General features: G+C 39.3%; 1 protein-coding gene across 3 annotated transcripts in view; it reads right to left on the bottom strand.

Annotated features, from left to right (window-relative positions):
- The window catches only part of Dpp10 (dipeptidyl peptidase like 10), a 1,298,333-nt gene that overhangs the window by 643,907 nt on the left and 629,002 nt on the right, over window positions 1-25,424 (bottom strand). Inside the window, exon 1 of one of the 3 annotated variants that reach the window (XM_063258965.1) lies at window positions 2,007-2,223. The exons of 1 other annotated variant lie outside the window; for it this stretch is intronic. In XM_063258965.1, coding sequence (XP_063115035.1) covers window positions 2,007-2,078 — 72 coding nt within the window. In that variant the 5' untranslated portion in view covers window positions 2,079-2,223. One more of the 3 variants, XM_063258967.1, reaches the window with a different exon arrangement.

Below are 25,424 nucleotides of genomic sequence, written 5' to 3' on the forward strand. Positions count from 1 at the left end.
ATGCTCAGAAAGTCACTTTCAAATATTCAATTAAAATAAAGGGAGTGCAAATGGCCACTCCCTGAGTGTTTAAAGTGGCCGTTAAAAAAAAAAAAGCATGCATACTAAAGAGAACAATGGATTCAAGCTTGAATCTCCCACTTCATATGAATTCTAAGTATCAGATTAGTCCTGACAGAAAGATTTGCTCTGCATATACGATTTGTCCATTATTGGCATGAACATTTTCAGCTTCTATGTGCTCTGTGATGCGCCTTCCTCCCCACCTCCATCATCGCGGAACTGTTTGCAGCACCTCCAGTAACCAGCTGGTGTCACAGGTTAGTGAGCAGAGATTTCACCGGGGACTCTCACCTGACTAATCATTCTTATTGGTAGCATCATTCCAAGAGGAGTTGAGAGGCTCAGAAGCCCGGTAATGAAATTTAAGGGCTGTCAGTCTGAAGAAGGTTGTCACATCCCTGCTCCTCTTCTAAAATCATTTTCATACATGTGCTCACCTGTTCTTACTTTGGAGTGTGTGGAGAAAAATGGGAGGATGAGGGAAGACATTTCAATGTGATGTTTCTATGAGTACTTAAAGATCTGGAGCAAAAAGAATGGCCTAAGAAAATAAATGCTTTGTAAAATGTGGAACCTTCACTCATAAACCGGAAGGGAGCTTTAAGGCATTGAATAATCTTCACCACCTGTGTGAAACATATGGGAGGGAAATGAGCAGGGACGGAGAGAGGAGAAGAGAGACCACAAGCAAGGAGAGGTGACCAAGACTGGAATATTAATAACGCTACCTCGGCGTCGCTTGCTCTGCCTCCCCGCAGCCACTCCTGGGCGATTTGGACAGCTCCCCTGACTGTTCTTTACTGCTGAGAATATGCTAAGAGCTGATTTGCTGCTGGAGTCTGGCTGATGGCATCCCTGTTACCCCACTTCTAGAGATGAGCTTCAAGTGTCTGCCGGGAATGCCTCCAGCGGCACTGGTCAGGGAGCCAGGGGACAAAAAGCCCCATCTTCTTTACCCGAGGGCTTTTTTTACCCCAGCTGGCCTTCCAGCTCTTTAGTTAGGCGCTGACCTAAGCGCAGCGCTTTCCGCACCGTTCTAACAGAGCTAAACGTGGCAGCGCTTTGAGCGAACTGGTCCCAGTCTTCCTGCCCTCCTCCTCGCCTGGGCATGTCCGCGCTCCCGACCCTCCAACTTTGGGGGAAAGGCATCACTGAACCCCCAAATCATTTGAATTCAGGGAGAGAAAGGAGATGAGGACCCACCATACAGTTTTGATACATAACCACAGACACAAAAAGAGTGGCGGGTGGAGAAAGACGGAAAAGGGACAGGAATAACCCTCAGCCAACACAGAACATCTCACGGCTGCAGAAACAACACATTTGGACCCACGAAATCGCTAAAGCCAGTATCTCCTCCGCTCCCCTTCATGCTGAATACCTTTCTGCTCCCCAAGCCCTGGTCCACTCATCGGACCACAGACGCTTGGGTTGCTCTCTTCTCCCACCTCTTCTCCCCCGCCGCCTTCTCCTCAAAAGAAACAGAAGAAAACTCTGCCGGCCTAAAGGTCATTTGCCTACTTGGGCCGCTTTGGCCAGCGCGCATCCCACTACCAAAGCAAGGCTGGCACCCGGCAAGTGGTGTCTCCAAGAGCGCAGCGGATTCCTCCAGTGCGCGTTTCCGGGGAGCCGCGAAGCCCCGAGCCTTAACCTCCACCTCTGCCACCTCCCGCGGCGCCCGCCCGCAGGCACCCCGGGGCTTTACCTCTCTCCCCCCTTCCCCGCGGCTCTCCGCCTTGCGCATCCTCTGGCCGGCCCCGAGCGCACTCGGATGCTCTAACTTCCCGCTGAGTCCATGGGTGAGCGAAGCCCGGAGCTGGGGCGGGGGAGGACAGGAGAGGGAGGCGGGGGAGCCCAGGCGAAAGGACAGCGAGGGGCGGCGAGGCGGGAGGAGCGCGCCGGGAGCCACCCCTCGGAGGCCGGCCGCCGCCGCCAACTCTCACCTGCTCGGCGGGCTGCGTGGGGCCGGCCCTGGCCGCCGGGGTGGGCTGCTGCTCCTGCTTCATGGCTGTCATCGCCGGCGGCCCGCGCCGAGCTCACTTCCCGGCGGGCGCTTCAGACACGGGCTCCGTCCCTGGGCGGCGACAGCATGTCACGGGCGCCCGCCGCGCTCCGAATGGGCGGAAGGGGAGCGGCGGGCTGGGGGTGGGGGGAGCGGCGGCGGCGCGGGGGGCTCCCCGCGCCGGCTCCCCCTCCGGCCGCCGCAGACCCGCCAAGTCCCCGCTGCCCCGTCCCCCGCCGGCCGAAAGCGCCTGCAGACGCGGGCACCGGGCCGACCCAGAGCAAGTTGGCGCGCGGCGGGCGCGCTGCACCTGATCGCGGCGGCGGAGCCGGCTCGCCTCTACCGCAGTCCGCGCCCGCGCCGCGCCGCCGCCCGGGGCTCCGCGCTCAGCGCGCCAGGTGGGGCAGCCCCGCGCCGCGCGCCCGCATCGCCCGCCACCGCAGCGCGGACACGGACGGAGCCGCCGGCGCGCCGGCTCCCGCTCGCGCAGCCCGGGCGTCCCGGCTCTGCGGGCTCCCCAGCCCCTCCGCCCCCCGCGAGCTCCTGCTAAAACCCGGAGAAGCGGAGCGCGCCCGTGCAGAGCCCTCGGTGGCACCAGCGCTGCCACTGGGCATGCTCCAGCGCTCCAGGGCGCAGAGGGCACAGAGGCCGGGGACCCGGAACCCCTGGGGGCCAGCAGCTCCTGTCGGGACCCGAAAGGTGGTCCCGGGTCTACCCTGGGCTCGGCCCCTCCTACTTTGCCCCCTCCCCCGACATCCTTAGCCTCCAGCTTGCATTCCTCAGACAGCTTCCTGATTAATGCGCGTGGAATTCCTAAAGGTTTGCTAAAAACGATAATAATATAATAAACTTATTGACGGTGACCTGATTTTTCTTAACACCCACTTCTCCAAAATATATAGAAAAAATACTTCAAATTTTAAATTCTCCCGCCCAACAAACCCTGTCGCGCTGGGAGTATGTTTATTGGGCACCTACCAGGTGTCAGACACACTGTGGGGACAAGTGTATGAGCACTGGAGTCCCCAGGCAAAATCCCTGGCTTCCCGAAGCCGACTGTATAAGGCTGTGGACCAGAGCCTTGAGCAGGGATACAAATCAATGAGTCTACCCAGCCCTTTACTGTGGGTAAAACAGACAAACTTTCCTAGTTTCATCCAGATACACAAGAACCTGGCTTTCCTCTGACGCTCGAGGGAGGTTATGCCTTGGGCAGATGGGCCACATACAGATGGACTAGTAGTGGTCTGGTCTCCACAGGGGCTGTAGAAATTGCTCAGCACGCAAAAGGCTGGAGGGAATCATACATCCGGATGTCAAGGAGTTCAGCATCAGACTTGTGAGCCAGACCCAGCAGAAGGGAGCTGAGAATCTAGACAGAGGTATGCTGTAGCACTGAGTAGACTTCAGTTAAGGATTCAAGTCTTGGGAATTACTCAGGCTATAAACTAGTCACGTGTTGTCAGAGGGTCCATTGTGGAACAGGAGCAGTGTTCCTGTCTTAATTCCTAAAACATGACTCATTATGCTTGCCCCAAACGTTAATTTTTAATAATAGCCACTTTGCAATGCACCCCTGAAAAGAAATACATCAGTAACCACCAATTGAAGGGATGTGCCTGAAGAAATATCTCGCTTTTGAAAAATATGCACTCTGGGTCATATTGTGAGTGACCTACTTATTTTATTTTAATACTAATAAGTTTTTGATAGGAGTAACTTCAGTATTTGTAAAAATATAAGTCCAGTATTTAAAAAGAATCGCCAGTAAAATAGCTATTGTGGAGTTTATCACATAAATCTGACAATTTAGAATTTTTCTTCACATGTAACAGTGATATGAGACAGTGATATGCATAATTCAGAGACTGTTTCCATCTTTATATTTGGACCTTTTTCTTATTATTCCAGTATATTCATCCTTTCAAGTGTTTCCATTATGAACAACGTGCTTGACTTGAAGGAATCTACTTTCTAACAGAGACTTTTTTGTCATACAAGACAAGTACGCACTAGAGGGAATTATTTTCATTCTATTCAAGATTGTTATTTGATTGAATTCAATGCTTGAACTTGTATCCATGTTCAGTATTCAGTTTAAAATGTATTTTGATTTACAATCCAAGACATAAATTGTTTCAGGTTTCATGTATTTTGTGTGCCTATGAGAGAAAAAAAATTTTTCCACAAAGATTTCTTTGATTTCAGTCTTCGTCTTAGGGGTGAGTTGCTATTTTTCCAAGATTCTAATTTTTAGCTCTTGAAATTTAGGTTAAAGGCACTAATTAAGACTTAATGACATGTAAACTCCTTTTGCTAACTTAGTTTCTTTTTTTTTTTTTAATGTGATGCACTTGAATTACAATGTAAGATTTTCTACTTCATTTGCAACTTAATTTCTTATGGAGCAAAGAAAATTCTGATGCCCAAGAGAAATTAACAAACACCACCCTAGGAGAAAATGGTTGCTGTTCTGTTTTATGTGGTTTCTAATTATGGTATCATTAAAGGAAAAAATGAAAACATCAGTTCACACTAAAATTATCTATAAAGTTTTAAAGCTCCTCGTGTAGAGGTAACCTCAATGCATTATAGGCCAGAGGCGTCTGCTTGAGACCAGGTGTCCTCAGAAAGCACGAGGTGGCAGCCCTCAGTGGAGCTGCTTACCATCCGCCTCCCTTTCACACATGGTGAAATCAAAACGTCCAAACTAGATGATCATGAAAATACATTTTTCTCTACACTTCTGTGATTTCATATTGACTTCATAAATCAAAAGGCTAGTTCTGGGATAAATTATTTATATGCTTGCAAGTTAGTGGATGAGTCAACTAACACTTAGAAGTAATACTTTTAAAATGAATAGCTGGCAACTGCTTCACAAAGGACCCATGGTGCCCACTAAAATGCCCCATGATCTCTTGGTACACATGAATGAGTAGTAATAATTTTGCTTAACAGTATTTTTAGGATTCAAAAAATAAGTATATATGTTACTTCTGAGAATAAAAAGTTCTATTCGAAGAGTTTTGCAGCAACATGCAGAAATTTTGAGTATTTTTTCCCCACCCCTCTTTGAAGAGCTAACTTAAGGACAATCATGTATGATATTTTATAACGTTCACACAGTGGTGAAGCTTTCTTACAGTTTTCATGGAATTCAGTCAGATTCTTATAACTGAAAAACACCTGGAGTGATCCCTGAGCAAAATTTCCTTCACTTAAAGTTATAAATGTTTTGCAACATATGACCATTTCAGCTGAAAAAAAAAAAAAATTTTTGTAGAATTCACCTCTACTGCTTCCTTTTAAAAACTGAAATGCCACAAATTCCAGTTCCAGAATCCTATGTACGTATAACTTATATTTCCATTTCTTAGGTGTATTTTGGGGGGATCGTTAAAGTGCTCAAAAACCTGGTCACATATATTATTGCGTAAATCTACAATAAGTTTCTCTCCTTCACATCCAGTGCCTTAAAACCAAGATGCCATTGTAGCATATCTCTTTTTATGTAGAAATAAGGTGAACATTTGACTGTAGGTTATGACATTTAGATAATGAATAACTAATTTCAAGATTATCATTAAGCTATTTTGGCATCATTGGGAAGCGTAAGTTCTGGAAATATACAGGTCATATATGCTCTATTCCATCTTCCATACCAAACTGTAGACTCAAGAACAAGAAACTGAAAAGTACTTCTTGATGGCAACCAAGTAATAAATAACGCCAAGATAAGCCGTTATATGTCAGAGAAAGACAAAAGTCCCTTGAAATTTCGTGAAGCAGAGTAGCCTTTATAGACAAGCTCTTCAATTTCAAATAAATTAGATAAGAAAAAGGGAATTATGTAAGCAGCCTGCTCGCTGGAATCTCTCTACCTTTTCTTTCTCTCTTTTCTGAAGGAAATCTGCAATGTCATGTAAAGGCTACCTTAGCAGGGATTTCCCTAACATTGTTCAGTCCTTTCTGGAATGTCTGTAATGAGGACAGTTCCAGGAAGGCAGGCTTCGCAGGCTATGCCTTCAGAGACCTGGCCTGAAATGCGTCCAATTAGCTCTTTGCAGATGGAGAAACAGCTTTAGCCCACATCTTCTACTATCATTTGCTTTCGATTTATAAATCACCTCTGCTCACCTGGACTGGCTTCTTGAGTTCCCCAAAGTATATATTGTGTCCTTGGGCAGAAAACCAATACACAGTGACCAATATTTACAAACAAGCTATATTTTAGCAACTCTAGTCAATATACTATAACATGTTTATCTTAAAAGAGAAAAAAAAGGCCTTGTATATTCCTGTATATTTAATGATATCCACGTACACTAATAACTCTCAGACTGCACTATGGGGTTCTTTTGGAGTTAACTAAACTTTCTGTCAGTCTCTGTCTATGATGAGAAAACTTTGCTGTTACAAAATCCATGGCCCAATTATGATCTCCGGTGGAAGCAGGCAGAGCTGCAATACCCTGAGAGACGCTCTTGTTGCTTACTAGAGATCTGGAGAGGTTGATATACTGCTGGTTCATCCTGAGTTTCAATGTGGCAGACTCCTAAAACACCTCATATCTGTGTTTCACCCCATGGCCTTCTATAACAAATATAAGAGCACAGAGACCATAAAACATTGCAGATTATTTTTCTATGCATGGTTTTTCTCTATATGTGTAGTTAAATCACACAGCAAAAGGACTCAAAATATGAGAATTGTCCTGCAAAATTTTAGCCACTAGATGCTCAAAGGTTTACATTTATTTATTTTACATTTTAAGAGTAATGATGAAATGATCAGTTAAGCTGATACAGCATAAAAAGCCCTTTTATTTCTTTTATCTGATATTGGTGACTTTTTCCTGATCTTTGTGATGTTATTAATAATATTATTGGTTATTTTTTTGGTTTATGATATTATTGGTTATTTTACTTCAGAGATAAAGTTTTCTGAATCAGATTCTCTTTATAAATTGCTGAAGTGTTGTTAGATATAAAAGACTATATAGAAATGCTGGCATAACATTTTTTTTCTTTTTAGATAATAAATTTGGCTCCAATGAATAAATTTCTTTTGATGTTTCTTAGTTTCCTAAATAAGACTAGCCTTTCTAATGTTTCAAAACAATCATTTTCTTTTTCTCCTTAGAAAAATATATTTCCAAGCTTTCTCCTACATTCAGATTTATACTGAATTACCTGGCTTCTTATATAATTCCCTGAACTTCTCAAAACATGCATAAGATAGTCTAGGTGGATCACTTATCATTTCTTATATTTGTTTGGCCATCTATTTGTTACCTTTTCATACCTATTAGAGGAGAAAAAAGAAATGGTTTTAAGTTAATCAGTTTCTATCTTGCAAATCTAAATATTTAGTAAATCCACATGTCTTTGTGAAAACCAAAAAAGGAGAGAGAGAGAACCCGGAGAAAATTCTCATATGTTTTATGAGTGCTATCATAAGAATCATGAAATATCTTACATCCTCATAGTCAGATAAAAAACATTAGTCCCGTCCTTATTTGTGTAGAATGTATTTGAATAATCCTACAGTGCACAGCCCAAACTAACTCCCCTTTCCTTTGTGATTCATATTCAATATTCTCAATTAATTTCAAGCTTGCCTTTGCTTGAAATATTCTATAATTTGTTACATTTCAAACTCAGGCAGTAAGCATTAGTGGAGAAGGTGGAGATAATCTATAACAAGATAGTTCATACAAATTAATGACTATATAAGTACTTTGTAATGAATTAGTTATTGACCTAGAAATGTTTATGTGAATATTTAATCTTAGTTTCTAAAACATCAAATCTCTTACAGGATGGATCAGCAGGTCTCACTAGTGGTCACTTGCCTTACATGCACAAGCCATCCACTTTTCCGTCTTCTCAAATATAACTGGATTAAATTGTGTGTATTAGGTTAATAGTGAGCAAAGGTCTAACTGGTCTCCTTGCTCAAGTAGGGGGAGTTTTCTAGGAAAGTGGGAATGGAAAATTCACTCTTTTCTCAATATCAAGTTTCTGAGCCTCCTATGAACATTTATGGGTTTCTTGATTAAACAGAGATACTAAGAAAAAACTTAATTTTTATATTTCAGTTGCCTTAAACTACTTCAGTTTTCTGCTTTTAGTCTGTAGGAAGTCTACACACTTAAATTCCTCTGTTGTACTAATGCTGGAAATGGGTGAAGGGTCACTATATGCTTCTTGCTTCTAAACCATTAAGGAAAGTCCAGATAAACTTAGTATTCCCCACTACTTAGGAGTAGGTACAATGTGTTATAAAATATGGAGAAGACAATATTAATAAATCAAAGGGAATAATTTGAAGAAAAGTGTTATACTGGAAATATCATTATTTTTATTATATTACTGTCCTAATGTATACAGTTTAATATATATATATATATATATATATATATATATATTTAAATATAAAAAATGTTCATATTCTAAATTTGGAGAAGCAAGAGCTGGACTTGTAAGATGATGGGGAAATGCCAAAATTGAGTAACTTGTTTGGTTATCTTAAATACACCTTTTTTTTTAGCCCATAGGTTGTCCATATGGTAGCAAAAAGTATCACAAAGTTAAAAGAATCTTCCAGGATTACATCCAATTCAATGAACATATTTTGTTTTATATCCTTAGCACACATTTTAAATAAGCTTGTTTACCTGAGTTACTAGTGCTTGGGACACACATTCAGAAATGTGGTAAGAGAAATTGCCATTTGATGGGGCACTAATATTGCCAATAGAGAAAATACATATCTTATAGATAGAGGGGCAGGGGATATAAGTAAGGGAAGGAAAAAGATGTAAATATGTTATGTACTTGTACTAAATCCTCAGGATGAACGTAATCAATATGTACTGCGAACACATGCCAGTTTAAGTTTTTAAACAAAGAAAGAGAACACTATCCATTCACTTAAAATAATAGAACAACTAAATATCATTTAGTGTGGAAAAAGGGGAAGAGGCAAACATCCTTATACAGTTTAGCAAGATCATAGGGTACAGTTTTAGTACATTGTTATTGCTGATATATTATGTCAATTTGAGAAGTTTAGAAATTTAATTAAACAACTCAGCAGATAGCCAGAATCTCTACTTTGTCAACATCCTGTGCAAGAGAAGAGTATAGAGATTTCCTGAGTGCTACACCCAGCCGGGGGGAGGGTATGGCCTGTGTACAACAAAAGGGAGGAAAAGAGGCTTGCTCTTCCTCCTTCTTGCTCTTGTTGGGTTTTCTGTCTTCTGCTGCTTTGAAGTATTGCCCCTGTGCCAAGCCACCCCTGCCTTGGAGACAGCTCATTATGGACTGAAACCTCCATAAACTCTGAGCTAAATAAACCTTTCCTTCCTTGATTTGGGGTATTGGGTATTTTGTCTCAGCAATGAGAGAAAAGTAACCAAGATATACATTATACTACATTAAATATATTTAATTTATACTACATTAAAATATATTTCATTTAGACTAAATTAAAATATATTTAAATTAATGATCAATGATTTTATTTAAAAACAATAAAATCAGGTTCTTTATACTTTCTTTAAAAGACAGGATTATTTTTAGAAGATGGGCTGCAGTGACACTGACATGAGTTTAGACTAGAGAATTAGAGATCAAATCCAAAACAACAAAGCAAACTCTTCAATGCTAGAAGATATATACTCTCCTTTTTCTGTATGGGGAAAAGCCAGAGAAACCATGTGCCAGTGACGGACCTGACTATTCAAAAGAATTCAAGGAGGAAACACCCACACATTCAATGAGCCTTTAACTAGAAAGTACAGTGACTCATTTATCAACATCCTATAGAATTAGGAGAGGATTTGCGCAGTTTATATTTGGTGAAAATGACATTATTAAGTGACTGTTTTTCACTGGTTGCTTATAGTCCTACATTTCTTATTGGCAAGAATTTTAAAAGATATTTGTACAGAAAATAACTGAAAGAAGGAATCGCATTCTCTCTCTCTCTCTCTCTCTCTCTCTCTCTCTCTCTCTCTCTCTCTCTCATGAAGAGCAGTCATGCTTACTTCTATTTACAAAAGATCTGGGTTCCTTGAAGTCCAGGTCTCCTCTTCACTATAATTACGTGCATAATATCTGTCTCAGTCCAGCTAGTCCCTCCATGGGAGTTACAAACAAGGAAAACCCCCACAAATATGGTGATAGTGAAGCTACGCACTGCTCTGTGAGTAATGATGCTGTTTGTCTTTGACTCAAAAGTCTTGGGTCTTTTGCCTTATCAATAAAATAGATAGGATAACTTTGTTAGCTTACTAGCAGAACAGAATGGGAAACACTTTACAGTATTCACAATCCTGTGTCAAGGTCTAGGCTGGCTGAAGCAGTCTATATCCCATGAAATCTTAAACTTTATAAAAGGTAAACAATGCTAGACTTTCATAAAATACTAGCAGAAAACTATGAAAACCAAATACTATGCAATATTCCCACATGAAAAATATTTGATACTATGAATTAGCAAATTAGAGCCTACAGGCCAAATCCAATTCATTGTCTCATTTTATAAATCATTTTATTGGAAACTTTAAATAATCATTCATTTACGTATTGTTTGAGAGTAGAAATAACAGGAGTATTAAATGTTTTAGCAAAGATATACATATTATATAGAATATAATATTTACTGCCCGTAACTTACAAGACATTTCTGAATTTTTTTAACAAAAAAGAATGCCATAATATATGCTCATGCTTAACATTTAAAAAAATATATCATTTCAAGATGAGTAAAGGATATTTAGAAACCATTACAGTAGAAAGAAAAATATTGATTAAAATTGAGAAAATGGACAAAGCTGAAGAATTAGAAATGACAAAAAACAGCATTTTAGAAAGAAAATCTAGAAATCACATAAAAGAAAATAATATTCTAGAGAAATTAAGGTAGGGACAGAGTTTTTTTGTTTGTTTGTTTGTTTGTTTGTTTTGTTTTGTCTTGTTCCTTTTTATCGGTACCGGGGATCAAACTCACGACTGCCTGCTTGCAAGGCAGGCGCTTATGCCGCTGAGCTAAATCCCCAGCCCTGAAACAGAGAATTTTAAAAACCGAAACAAAATAAATAAATAAAGAAGTTGCCAGAGATTACACGTACTGTAGAGGATAAAAGGAAATTCACCATCTCGGGTATGACACTTCCTGCATAGAAGAGCAAAGCAGAGGGGAAATCAAATTTAAGAACATTATCATAAAACTGAATAAAAGTTAAATTTAGTGAAAAATTGCACAATGTACCTACGAATATTTATATAATGCAATCAGAAAGTGAAATTAATTGATGATAAGGAAAAATAACTCTGTTACCATGAGGGGAAAAGGGCAATTTTATTAAAAATGAACTAATATTAGAGCACCATTAGACCTTAGTGTAGCACCACTTTATCCTAGAGGGGGAAGGCGAAGTGATACATTTAAGATACTCAGTGAAAGAAAACATGAACCAAGGATTTTATACACAATGAAACTGAACTTTGAGTTTAAACATCGAAGGGACTCTAATCTAGATACAATTACTCAAGAAATATGATCCTAAACAGTCCATTTTAAGATATCTACCGAGAAGGAGCTTCAGAAAAATTAAATGTTGGAGCAAACAATTCAATAAAATATATCAAAAGTGATATACTCATGTAATTTTAGGTTTTTTAAGAGATATCTGAAAAGGTAAAGAAATTATTTAACAGACACCTGAAAAATTAATGAAATTATTTAAATTAGTTTTAAAATTTTATTTAGTCCAAAACATTAACAATATTACTATTGTGATATATATATATATATATATATATATATATATATATTTTATAAAACTATGTGTATTTTGGATTATCTGATAATTTTTCAAAAGCCACTGTGCGTTTCACACTGAGAACACAAACCAGGTCAATCTAGTGAAATCTCAATTGTCCTGCATCCAACTAGTAGCTCTGTGGAGAGCTTAGGAGCAGAGAAAAATGATCATAAAGATATGGTGACTGTTAAGTATTTGTTGATTACAAAATTAAGACAAATTGGTGGTTAAATGAGCAAAAATGCATGATGCTGCAGAAACAGACTCCCTGCTAACCCTCCTGTGCATTCAGTATAAATTAATAATAATGTCTCCAAAGCAGTTCAATTTCAGGGAATTTGTTTTTAAATTAACCAACTCAATTTATGTCTTCTTTTGGGAAAACTGAATCAAACAAGTAGCCCAAGTACACAACAGGAGGCCCTTGTGTGGAGAAGAAAGATGCCATGTTGATTAAATTACAAGTGAAACACATTCATTTGCAAGCTTATGACTAAACTACAGTGCCTAAGAATATATACTTCATGAGAAGCCATAAAGAAATGCAAGAAAATGGTTACTAAACACTCATGACACTGGTTATTTCTGGAGAGAAATAAAATTAAATTAACAGGAGAATTCTGAGACATAAGCAATGTTTTCTGACATGAGTGATACCTAAAATGGTACTGGCCTTTTAAAGGTTTTGTGTGATTTTTTGTTTCTATGTTTTATTTTTAAAAAGAAAAGTTTAAAATGTGCCAAATACACTTACTGGCTTTTACTAAAAATTTGATGAAAGGTAGCTATTTAAGACTATTAAATAAAAGATAACCATTATTCTTAGAATGGTTCTTTCTGCTCATATTTTTAAGGTGATGATAAATCTCCATCTTTCACGATCATGCTCTATCTCTAATATATGTACTGAAATAAAATGACTCCCTAATTTCCAAAGAGTGTTAATGGCACTGAGAGCAGAAAAGCAACCTGTAAGTTTTTAGAATTCTTTGGAGTTTGCAAACACAGGGACAAATTGAAGAGATTGCAAGGAGGATATTGACTATGTTACTGGGGAGCTCCATTGTAAGACCAGTAGCTCATTTGCATGTTGTTAAATACTATATCAAGTTAACCAGTATCTAACACCATGGACTAAGCTACAGATTGTGTTTGTTTATTCAATCCAAATTTACCTGTAAAATATAGTAAGCCCCATTCTAAGCCCTTTTTTTTACTGGTGGGGGAACCACACAGTCTGAAGAAAAACAGATGTTGTGAGTTGCAAAACAGGCTAGTAGGACAGTTATGATAGTTGATACATTGCTTATTGTTGTCTTGATAGTAGTTATTCAGAGTACAGGATATAGACATGATGTCTAAACAGTATTAGCACAATACATTCTTTGTAAGGAGCAGAGAGAAGCTAGCTTTATAGCTATCTTAACTATTTATCTTTTTTTCTTAAAAAATAATAAACCTGAAAACTTAAGCAATAATCAAGTGGAGGAGAAACAAAACAAAAATAAACAAAAATGTGAAAAAAAGAAAAAAAAATAAAACAGGTGTTTTTTCCTAACAGGGTGTGTGGTTTCAGGCCACCAACTTCTTACCTCTCTGAATGCTGTGGTTCATATGTCTATGGGGCTAGAATCCTCAGTCTGGAATTTTCTACCTGTAAGTGGGTCTGTAGCTTGTTACTCTTGCTGAGCAATAGCCAGCATGAGAAAGAAGTCTTCTTCTTACAGATCGGACATGCCTTCCCACATGGCACCGGCTCAGCACCATCTGTCCTCACCCTGCCGAGTTATAGTCCAGTGGGCTGTGTCTCAGGACCCAAAATGAGGTTTTCCAGTTTGCCCAAGGAACACTAAAATCTCCAATTTTTTCCATCTCTGAAGATACACATTCTAAATGCAGGTTTACTCCACCTAAAAGCATTTGCAAATTCCTTTAGGGTCCTCAGAAAAGCTGTCTCTGCGCATTCCTGAGAAAAGTGCTTGCTTCCATTTTCCAGGGTACTTAGTTTCTGTTCGTGAGCTTGTCTCATACCATTTATTTACTTTAGCTGTTAGCTCTCTTAAAACCATTCTAGCATGCTTTCTTTCTACCATTCTATGCAGTCCATTCTAATTGTTTCAGCTTTTGTATGAATAACAAAAATAGTGAAATCAATAGGAGCTCATATTTACTAACTCCTTAATGTGATTTAGCCCCTGTCTAATGCTTTTAGCGCAGCAACTTTAAAGGGTAGATGCTACTGCTGCCTCCATTTAGAAAAGGGTACAGTAAGACCTTCACCAGGATACTGAGGCCTGTCCAACAGTCTACAATACACAGAGGAATACCAGGGATTTGAACATATGTAATCCTGTTGTTAATATCCTTACTAATGTCTTGTTTCAAGCCAAAAAGCCATAAAGAATATGTGTCTTTATTTAATACATGGCTTTCAGAAAGTCCAGCTATACTGACTTTTTCCCTAACTTGAAATGACTGTATACTATTAAAAGTTTCCTATAAATTTGTTATTTAATAAAAGGCTATATATATATATATATATATATATACACACACACACACACACACACACACACACACACACACACACAGATATAGCTGTAGAGCTAATTCATTATAATGCCTGAAACATTTTGTATGATCTGCGTCCAATTTATCTAGCAGAGAGGATATGTTAGTTTGTTTTTCTATAACAAAAATATCATAAATGATATGGTTTATTGGCAACAAGGACGATTTCTTATAACTTCAGAGCCTGTGAAGTTGAAAATCCAGGCTCTGGCAAGTTGCTGTCTGCTGAGGACCTACTTTCTGGTCCATAGATGGTATCTGGCTTCTTCATCAGAAGGAAGGAACAGGCAGCTCCCAGGAACCTTTCCTTAAAAGCATTATTCCAATACATTACGCATTTGTTGAAAATGGTGAACCAACACTGACATATTATTGCATTACTAGCCTCACGACCTAATTCCAAACTTCTCCCCAGATATCTCTTCCCTCCATCACTTTGGTAGTTAGGATCATAATATATGAATTTAGAAAAGAACAAGCATTCAGACCATAAAAAAATTACATAGTAGGTATCCAGAATTGGTATCTTTCTCTCTAGTGTGGAAGTCTGCAGGGAAAAGTTTTTCTAAGTATCTTTTAATTAGGAGGCACAGAAAAGTACTTATCCACATACATTCAAGATATACTGTCATTCTTTTCAATGTAATGTATGTTATGTGATTGTGCTTTTGCAACTATATTTAAAAGACAACCCCCAGTAGTACCAAAATGAGCTGAAATTTTACATTCATACAAAAATCTACATGTAGAAATTTTAGGACTTTACTCAAAATTGCCAACATTTAAGTGCAATTAAAGTTCCCTTCTGTAGATGAACAGATGAATAAACTGTAGCATATCCATAGAATAGAATATTATTGTTCACTACTCAAAATAAATGAGTTATGAAGTTATGAAAATATTGTAAGGACGATTAAAGACACATTGCTATGTAAAAGATTACAGTCTAAAAGGAATGACTCCAACTTACTGCATTCTAGAAATGTGAAAATTCTGGAAACAATAAAATGTTCCATTGTCAACAGGACTTCGAGAGGGAAGAAGAAAGTACAATTTAAACACAAGAGAGCTTTTAGGATAAGAGAACTATGCTATATGCTGCTGCAATTATTGAGAACATTAGAGTTTAATAAAAACTCTATAGAATATAAAACAAAGATTTAAATATAATTTATATTATAAATTTTCATTAGTGATAGTGTATTAATATTGGTGCATCAATTATGACAAATGCATATTATTGCAAAACATTGATAAGGCAATTTGAGTGTTTATGAGTGGCAAGGAAATGTATCGGAATTCTTTGGATTTACTTTAATTTTTTTCTGTAAAATGATTCCCATTAAATCTATAACAAATAAAATAAATCATGAGTGTTGCTTGCATGCACAAACATGAAAACATGACACTTGGCAACTTCTATCTACCTGTAGCTAGTGAACAGTGGAAAGTGACTATTCTACACAGAATGCGCTCGAGGGGAAAGATGTACAACTAGATTTTAAGGAGTTAGCCTCCTTCTCCCCACCTAAAGGAGAAGCATACTTAAACGTATTGATTTTTATATTGAATACTACTTGAAATATGGCACCTAAGTTTTATTAAATAACATTATCAAAATTATGGTTAAATAACATGATACCAAAATCAACTTTAAATAACATGATATCAAAATCAACTTTAAATACCATGTTACTAAAATTAACTTCTTGTGTTTTTTTACTTTCAAAAATATGGCTACTGGGGCTGGGGGTTTAGCTCAGCAGCATAAGCGCCTGCCTTGCAAGTGTGTGGTTGTGAGTTGAATCCCCGGTACCGATCAAAGGGAAAAAGACAAAGAATATGTCTGCTAGGAAATTTTAAATTATAAATATGGCACACTTCACACTTCTAGTCCTACAATGCCAATGAAATCGGTCCTCCAAATGCTAATTCTGTCTCTTACTCATTTTTACTTTTTTCAGTTATAGTTAAAGTTTCTTTTTCATTATCAGTTTTTCCCTACTCAATAATTAATGCAGGTTGAACCCTCTGGGCAGCACTCAACTCCCCCTTTTCTATTACAGTCATCTTTCCATTCATCACTTATAAGCTACCGAGTTCCTCCTAGAAATGTCCAGTACTATCTCAATTCAGACCTCTCGATGTGTTACTCCTTCTCCAGTTGCTTCATACCTTGATTTCCTGTGAATTGCTCTCAATTTTCAATAGTGTTTTTTTCTCCCCTTACACCCACATTGTGTGACACCTTTAGTATCTCACCATTTTCATGGATGAGAGATTCAAGTATAGTTTAGCTGGGCTTCAATTTCATATCTAACAATTCTGGAAGCAGGAGTGAAGGGAGGGATCTCTTTCAGAACTCACTCAGTTTTGTTGTTGTTCTTAGTTTTTGCTGCTGAGCATCTAAGGCGGGGCTTTGTACATGCTAAGACACCCTACGGTTGAGCTGCGCTCCTATCCAGCTCTTTAGTGTTAGAGTTCATTGACTTGCAACTGTCTGAGTCAGCTGAGCAGCTTTTTACTGATTCAGGCCTCTGGTCCTCCCAGAGTTACCCTCTGCTACCTGAGGCTCTTCAGAGACAGCCCACAGCTTGACAGTTTGCTTTCTCAAAGTTAACAGAACATTTTTCATTCCTGTTAGCTAAAAAAGATCCTTGTATAACAAACATAATGCAAATAAAAAGACAAAACCCATCAAGTCTTGGGTTGTGCTTGCCCTCAAGGAGAGAGGTTACATAAGACTGTAATTCACCTGCAACCTTTCTTGCATCCTTGTTCCTGAGCCTGTCACATTCCTCTTTTACTATATGTGGATCTCTGCCTTTCCCCATAGGTTACACTTCTCTCTCATCCTTAGATCATCTAAACCAATGTTTCTTTCTCTTACTGTCACTCACCCAGACAGACAATATTTCAGACACCTGTTTTCATATCTTTCCCACATGCCCACTGCTAGGTTGGAATTCTTTCTGTCTTTAAACTTTTTTCCTTTTGCACTTCCTACTTCCCACCCCAATTGAAAGCATGGAATGTTGGGGAAATTTAATGCCCCTTACCTACCAAATAGCAGAGCTTAGCTTAGCCTGTCATAATGTGCTCAGAACTTTTACATAAATTTGCAAGTGAGCAGAATATCCAACAAAAATCTATAAGTGTTAAACATATCACGTAATTTACTGAATTTTGTCTTGAAAATGAAGTAAGAATGTTTGTCGACATCTTTTGATGGCAAATCAAAGAGTGAATAATATAAAATTCTTTTCCTAGTTCCTCAGGAAAAGCTAAATAATTGTCAGGCCGCGGCCCTTCTCTAAGATAATACTATAAACACTGAAAAACTACAAAAAGCAACCACCTGAAGGCATCGTCAAGTGACAAAAACAGTGAGATTCTGGACGGCAGTCAATGCTTGGAAGAAGGAACCAGCACTGAGTGATTTTTCCATTTCACAGTATCTAGCCTAAAGAAAGGTTTTGGCCCTCATTTTCAAAGAAGCTGCAAAATTCATCTAGAAATCTGCATAATTTCCCAGTTGCATCATGATCTATAAGCATGTGGGATAGATTCCCATTGGATGGAAATAGTTGGGGCTGGGTATGCCATCCAATAGTAGAGCTCTTTCATGCGATGTACAAAAGTACTAGTTTAATCACGAGCACCACAGATACACTGATTGGTAAGAGTCCAAACAGGTGTTTCTTTTCCTTAAAAATTATCAGGTTTATAATTCTCCTTAAATTATCAGTTTTTAGCTAATGTGTAAAGCAAAAACTAGATGATAATTTGTTTTGAATCCTAAGCTGTTTTCTTGGTCACTTTCTTCATGCTGGGACACTACACCAGATACCCACAAATTAAAGGAGGAGAGGTTTATTCTATCTCACAGTTACAGCCCTTGGTCAACTGACTCCAAGGCAGAAGCAACACATTGGAAGAGTCTGCTGAATGTATGTGTTTACATCAGTTAAGTTAGAAAACAGAGCAGGACGGGTCATCTGATCGGCCACATACCCCAGTGAATCATCTTTCCTGACAAGACGCCACCTCCTAAAAGCAAATCCACTGCAGAGCCCTCATAATCCAATCACTTCCAGAAGTCCTACCTCTGAACATAAGAGGCTTTAGAAAGACAATGCAGATCTAAACAATATTCCCTCTGCACAGGGAGGAACAGTCTGTCCAGTCTGTCCACATTAACCAGTGAGACAAAGTTCACAGTAAAGAGAAATTCTGGACAGGATAAGTCAGCCACATTTAAAATTAAAGAATTGGCTAGAGTAACTCAGTGTATAATAAATTCCTCCTGGGCTAGCAGTGTGTATTTCCTATGGATTTATATTTTTAAGGAAATATTTCAATTCCTTAAAAATCATATGGTAGCAATGGGGATGTGGTTATAAAGTAATGCGAGGGCTTCTTACCTTCCTGCAAGTAACTGAGTGAGCCAAGTTATTTATTTTTAGAAGGGCCACTGTCTTAAATGTTGAAAAATAAACAGAGTAAGTGCTATCCTATGTTGTACAGAGCCATTAGGGTTCTCTGACATAGCACAGTGGGTCGTTGGGTACACATTGTCTCACTGCTTTGATAGTATATAAAGTGAGTCTGAGACCAGGGTATAGAGAAACAGACCATCCTCTCGAAATGCATAAAAAACTGGTTGAAGAGATCTAGCAACTGGTAGAAGCTGCATCTAAGCGCTGTTCTTTTCTCTAGTGTTGTGTGGTAAGAGTGTAATGGGGTGTACTGGGGAACCCTAAGATGTCTAAGGAAGTTGATGCCACACGGTAGGAACCTCCCTCTTGCCATCATGCCGCCCTCCTTAATGCCATTAGAATTGTTCTGAGAGCCCAAAGCGTGTTTCTGCTAAGGAATATCAGTGTTACCAGGATCAGGCCGTATTCTGCACAGCATCTGGTACATTGAGAGTCCTGGTGCATTTTACATTTTTGTGCTTTCCCTGGCATTAAATGCATGTAATTGCACATGATAGAATCTATAACCTTGTGGAAATTATTCTACCTTATCTTAAATAGTGATTCATCCACTTACCAGATCCTTCTCTGTCATCTACTTTGCTTCATATTTTATGAATCATTCTAGTTTTCTTTTTCATCAAGTTTGTTGTAACCATGCACCCTATAACAACATGAAGATCTCCACTGGCTGTGAATTGTCAGTACGATTGTTGTTTTAATAGCCCCAAGAAGCCATCTCTTCCTGTTGCTTACATATTTTCTTTGTTATCCTAACTAATACTTCCATTCTCAGATTCTGAAAGAGGTTACAGTTTTTCTGCCTAGCCATTGGCTACTACGGAGGTCTGTGACAGTGTGAACACACGTACCTCAGGGGGCACACAGCATTCTCTGCCTACGCATGAGCCAAGTTGCCCTAGCAGCCAGGCACTGTATATTGTTTTCATTCTGTGTTCACACTTGGTGATAAAGAACTAGGTTGAGGGTGGGCTGCAGTCTCGGCCTTGGGCTCTAAAGGTTTCACCATTGCTGGTCTGTGGCAATGAGTGTGAATGCAGCACTTCCACTGCCATTGGTTTCTCTGCTTGGTTTCCAGGGCCACTCCAACCAGTCTCACAGTGAGCATCGCTCATCCTCTGCAGCCAAGGTGTGACCTGCTGTTCTTGTTCTTCAGGTTTACTCGGAATGTGCTCCAGTGGCCCAGGTGTTGAAGGAGTCATCTGCAGTCCAAGGTACTGTCCTGGGGTGGTGGAGCCATTAGATGGGGCCAGTAGAACTAACTTAGGTCATAGGGGGTCTGCTTTGAAGAAAATACATAGACCCTGGCCTCACTTTTCCTTCGTTTTGCTTTCTGGATATCGCAACAAGATGTACTGTGTCACCATAGGCCCAACGCAACAGAGGCAAGCAGTCATGGACTGAAACCTCTGAGCACAAGCAAACCTTTCCTTCCTGTAAGTTAATCAACCTTAAGTGTTTGTTACAGCAGTGGAAAGTTAACTAACAAACCCACTCAGGATCAGGAAAGACCCTGAGGTAGGTGTATCTGGAAGGGGGAAGAATGAGTTGTAGTACCTCCAGAATACCAAAGATTTAATTTATAAAGCTCAATGCTGAGTTTTGTTAAGCAACAAGCCAATACCAGCTGTCTTTCCCTTTTATAAACTTCAACTCTAGGATCTAGTCCCCAAATCCAGGGAAGTAGTCAGATCTAGGATACCTCTCACCAACACCAAGGGTGAGAATCTCCTTTCAGGGGATAAAAGCACTCCTTAGACTTGGGCTGTTTAAAAAAAAAAAACTGATGTAGACCAGGGAATCTCAAGGGCAGTACTGAACTGTTGAACTGTGGCTTTATTTCTTCCTCCTGGGCAAGAATGAGGATTCCTAGGAATGGCTTTTCTGTTTCTGAGTCCAACAGAGAAAGTTGAAAAGTCCCTTCCGAAGGGCCTAACAAATAATGGAGCGTACAGAGGTCAGCCCACCCAGACCTCCTCTCTGGGAGCTTCTGAACCCTACGACACTGATCTGTGCTTTTCAGTTCTAAATTTTCAAAGCAGAAAGGAATCTCCTCTTTGAAAATGTTGAATCCTTGTGTCTGAATATCTAAACTTAATCTGCTTCTATTTAGGCCAGCGGTGGTGTGATGTTGACTTCCTCTGAGCACCTTTCTGAGGGCTGATCTCCTGGGATCAGGTTACCACACCATTGCTTCGTTCCTGTCCTCTGATTTCTTCTGTACTGGCAGAGGTTTTCCTGAATTTCCTAAATTTCAGAATCCAGCTTTCCACCACCCTTGCTTGAGTCCCTTTGTGGCTATGCTTGATTAACTGATCACTTCAGAAAGCAGTGAATGATTTTTGCAAAGTCCAGGATCATAAGCACTTGATGAATATTAAACAGGCAAGAGAAGCACAGCCTTTAAAGTAGGAACTGAGTGCTATTATTTGACTTTTTCTGTACAACGGAAAATCCTCGAGAAAAAGAACTGTCTTACTTAACTGCAGAGTACATAACTTCTGCATTGTAGGCATTGAATGAATGGTACACAACTGAATAAATATGGCATATATTTGTGTATAAGAATGTACTATGTCGTGATGAAACTTACAATCCCATAATTACTTATTTTCAGAATTTCATATATTAATCTAAAAATACTACTCACTCAAGCAAACTATTGTTTTATATACCTCATCTAATATTAACATATGTGAAAACATACGTTCAACGTATCCAAAAGGAAATGACAACAGATAAGGCCAAAATCTTAGCACTATTCCTGCCTAGATATATGTTATTTTTTAATCTTATTGTTTTCACTTCTAAAATAACAATGCAAGACTCTATATCAAATATGTTTCCACAAAATCAACTAAGATAGTATGTAGAAAGCAGTAAGTACAGTGCCTGGAACATAGACGTTCACAGAATGTTTCTTTTCTCCCTAAATACCAAAGTTCTGACATTATTTTAAGAATGCTCTCAAAACAAGCTCAAAAAATATCTGTCTCTGAATTTATGTTAATGCTTTTTTCTTTTTGTACTGGGAATCAAACTTACAAAGTTGAGCTTGCCAAGCAGATGTTGTGCCACTGAGTTTTATCTCTGGCTCCTATGTTAATGATTTCTGTGTTGGGAAGAAGCAATGGAAATTAACTGAGGATTTTCCAAACTACACAATTTGCCCCACCTACACCACCACCTCTATACTGTATAGATGGAAAAACATTTCCAAGTGATTTTAATAACCCAACCACTTGACCAAAAATCCATAACTTCTTGATGTAATTCAACAGTTTTCACTCCTGTCGGAACATTAGACTATCTTGGTAAAATTTTAAAGAATTCTGGTGGATGTTCATGGAAATCCAGTAATCTTACTATATTGCTGTAGTCCCTCCGTTCTCTTACCTTCCATGATCAATACTTAAGCACTTTTGCTCTGTTCCTGAATGTCTAATAGCATCTCTACCTGATCATGTACCCAGAAAGATCTCTTTTATTTCCTTCCCAATACTGATACCATTTCAGCAAATGGCAGCTCCATTTTTTAATCACTGGCATCAAAAATTGCACAGCCTTGCCTCTCTCTCCTCTCATACATGCCTTCTAACCTTTCAGCAGTTGTTAGTGACTTTCATTTCAGAATAGATCTTCATTTTTCATTACTCCTACTTTAGAAATTCGGTCTAAGCTCTAGCATGTTTTGTATGGGCTATTGTAAGTACCTGTTGGTACCTCTTCCTCCACTCTTGCTTTTTTGTTTCCTTTTAGGAAGCACAGCAAGCTATTTAGAAGACTGGTTACACTGTCAATGCCTGTTTAATGTCCTTTTATCTCCATCACACACATTTCTCACAGTATCCTTGTGAGCTCCCACTGGTCCCTCCGTTTGCTGTCACTAACACAGAGTCACCATATCCCAGCAGCCTTCCGCTGCTCACAGTCCTGGAATAGTAGTGGACACCTTGCTGATCTCTAACAGAAACTCTGAACAGGCTTGCTGCTTCCTTTGTCAAGAATGTGTTTCTCTACCAAGTCCAGATGGCTCATTGTTCGCATCCTCCAAATCCCTGTGAAATGCCCAGATGTTTCCTGGTCGCCTGTTAAATAGCATCCTTGTTATTCTCTATCCTCCTAAGCCTTCTGTTGGGCATGTTTCTACTTTTGTAACAAATACCTGAAATAATCAGCACATTAAGAGAAAGGGTACGTTTGGTTTCACTGTTTTAGAGGTTGATCAAGTGGCCCTGTTTTGGGGTCTGTTGCAATGCATCATGGGAGCAGAATATGGGGGAACCAAGGCAGCCTCTTCATGGCCGAGATGCAAATGAAGAAGAGAAGACTGGTGTTATGGTTTGAAAACTGGTGGTCAACTTAACGCCAGCTGGATTACATCAGCATGCATTGAGAGAAGATGCTCCACCTGAGGAGGGTTGCCAGGATAAATAGGTGGAGAAGAAGGGAGGTGTTGAGGGTTGAGGCGTTTAGGAGGTATTGTGGGTTGTCTTACGAGTTGCTGTCTGAGCTGTTGGTTCTCCTTGAGAAGCTTTGGTCTTCACATGAGCATTGCTTTCTGGCTCCAGAGGGGAAGACATGTGCTGCCTGGTCTCCAGGATGGACTCGTCACACTGCTTCCTGGCATGTACCCAACTGTGCTTGTCATCTGAGGAGCTCAGGGTCTCCATGTCACTGAGGACAGCTGTGGTACCTTTCAGGACAGGCCTGGTCTTTATTGTGAGTGTGACTTCTCAGTTCCAGTGTAGAACCCTCATCCCACTAGCACAGCTCCTTCATTCTGCTGGCATAGACTTTCTGGCTTCCACCACTGACCTTTGGGCCTTCCCGGCACGGATCCGTAAAAGAGACTGGTGTGAGTCCTTCTTGTGGGCTCTAGACTTCCAGTTGGACTCGTGGAGGTGTTGTCCTGAGCTCTGGGTTTTTATCTGGACTCATGTGGGACATTGCCATGGGGTTTAGACCCTTGACTAAATAATCTGTTGTTGGTGTTGCGGATAGATTTCCTGCATTCTCCTGTGTTAACTTCCGGTGACCATTATAAAAATATTATACACTCCATGTCCTGATCTGAATTGTTCTCTGTATACAACCCCTGACTACAACAAGTGGAATCCTACAGTCTCCTTTGAGGGTACACTACCATGACACAGAGAAGTCCCAGTAGACCTCCTGTGTGAAAACTTTCACTGTCTTCCAACATTGTCACTGTAGGGACTGAGCCTTTAACACATGGGCCTTGGAGAACATTTAGATGTGAACTATTGTTCTCTAACTTATTATATTTAAATAAAACCCACCAGCATCTGAAATGTGCTTTTTATTCATTCACTTGAATAGCATCCTTCTTCTCTCTCTGTAATTCAAATCCCAAGCTTCAAGGTCTTTGGTTTCTCTGCTTCCATGTCCCAATTACTCAGAATGGTGACTGTTACTAGAGGATATTTAGCTGATCAGTGTAGTGATGCATGGATGAAGCACTCCTTTCAAAGGGATCCCATATTCTAGAATTCAGTCTTTCTCTCATACAACTATTCATCTAGGGCAGATAAGTTCCTTTTATATTCAGCTCATGAACCAAAACCACATATCATTAACACAAGATCATTAATGTATCCTACAACAAAGCAATCTCAAGATCTTGTCTACTATTGCACTTCTCTCTACCTTCCACTGCAGGCTATTCAGCTGGATTCTGGGTGTGCCACAAAAAGCTCTTTCCCTCTGCTTGCCTTTTCAACTCTGGGCCTCTTTGAAACTCAATTCCTACTCCTGCTTGAGGACAACCTTTAAATTATTAAAGCTTTGACACTCAGCCCGAAATGTCTGTTTTATAACTAATCTTTATAGATTATTATTGTTAGATTTATAACCATGTCTTTATTTATATATTTCACCATCTTCATAGTATTGGCCTGGCATTTTAAAAATAGAAATCTTTTAAGGGAGTGGATAGATGAAGGAAGGAGTGAAGAGGAGATTGACTATGTATTCTAAGGGTCCATTGATGATTTACACTAAATAACTTCAAAATTGAAAACAAAATCTATGGACTCCCCTAATATATTTTTTAATCTCTGACTCCATTTTACAACACAAGTTCTATAGTGGCAATATATTTTTCACTTAGGTAATTAAATTTTTGAATCAAGTCCCCTGAGTCTCTTTGCAAAGATAAGTAACATAACATAAATTAAATAAGATGGTAGTTCTCTTCTTTTTGTATATAATTTCAACTTCCCTGGTACTGTTAGTGGAATAGTTGCTATTGTAATTGTAGCTAAAAATATCTTTACACACACCCTTTTGGAATGTAGAATTTTCCAGAAACAACTTTTAAGCCTATAAAGGAAGAATAATGACTTATTTTGTTGATAATTCTGTGTACACCATATTAGAAGTTTATTTTCCTTTACCATCAATATGGAATTCATTTTTGTACACTGTC

Source organism: Cavia porcellus, unplaced genomic scaffold, assembly GCF_034190915.1.
Source record: "Cavia porcellus strain 051 isolate PalLab524CR breed Dunkin Hartley unplaced genomic scaffold, mCavPor4.1 scaffold_12, whole genome shotgun sequence".
NCBI lineage: Eukaryota > Metazoa > Chordata > Mammalia > Rodentia > Caviidae > Cavia > Cavia porcellus.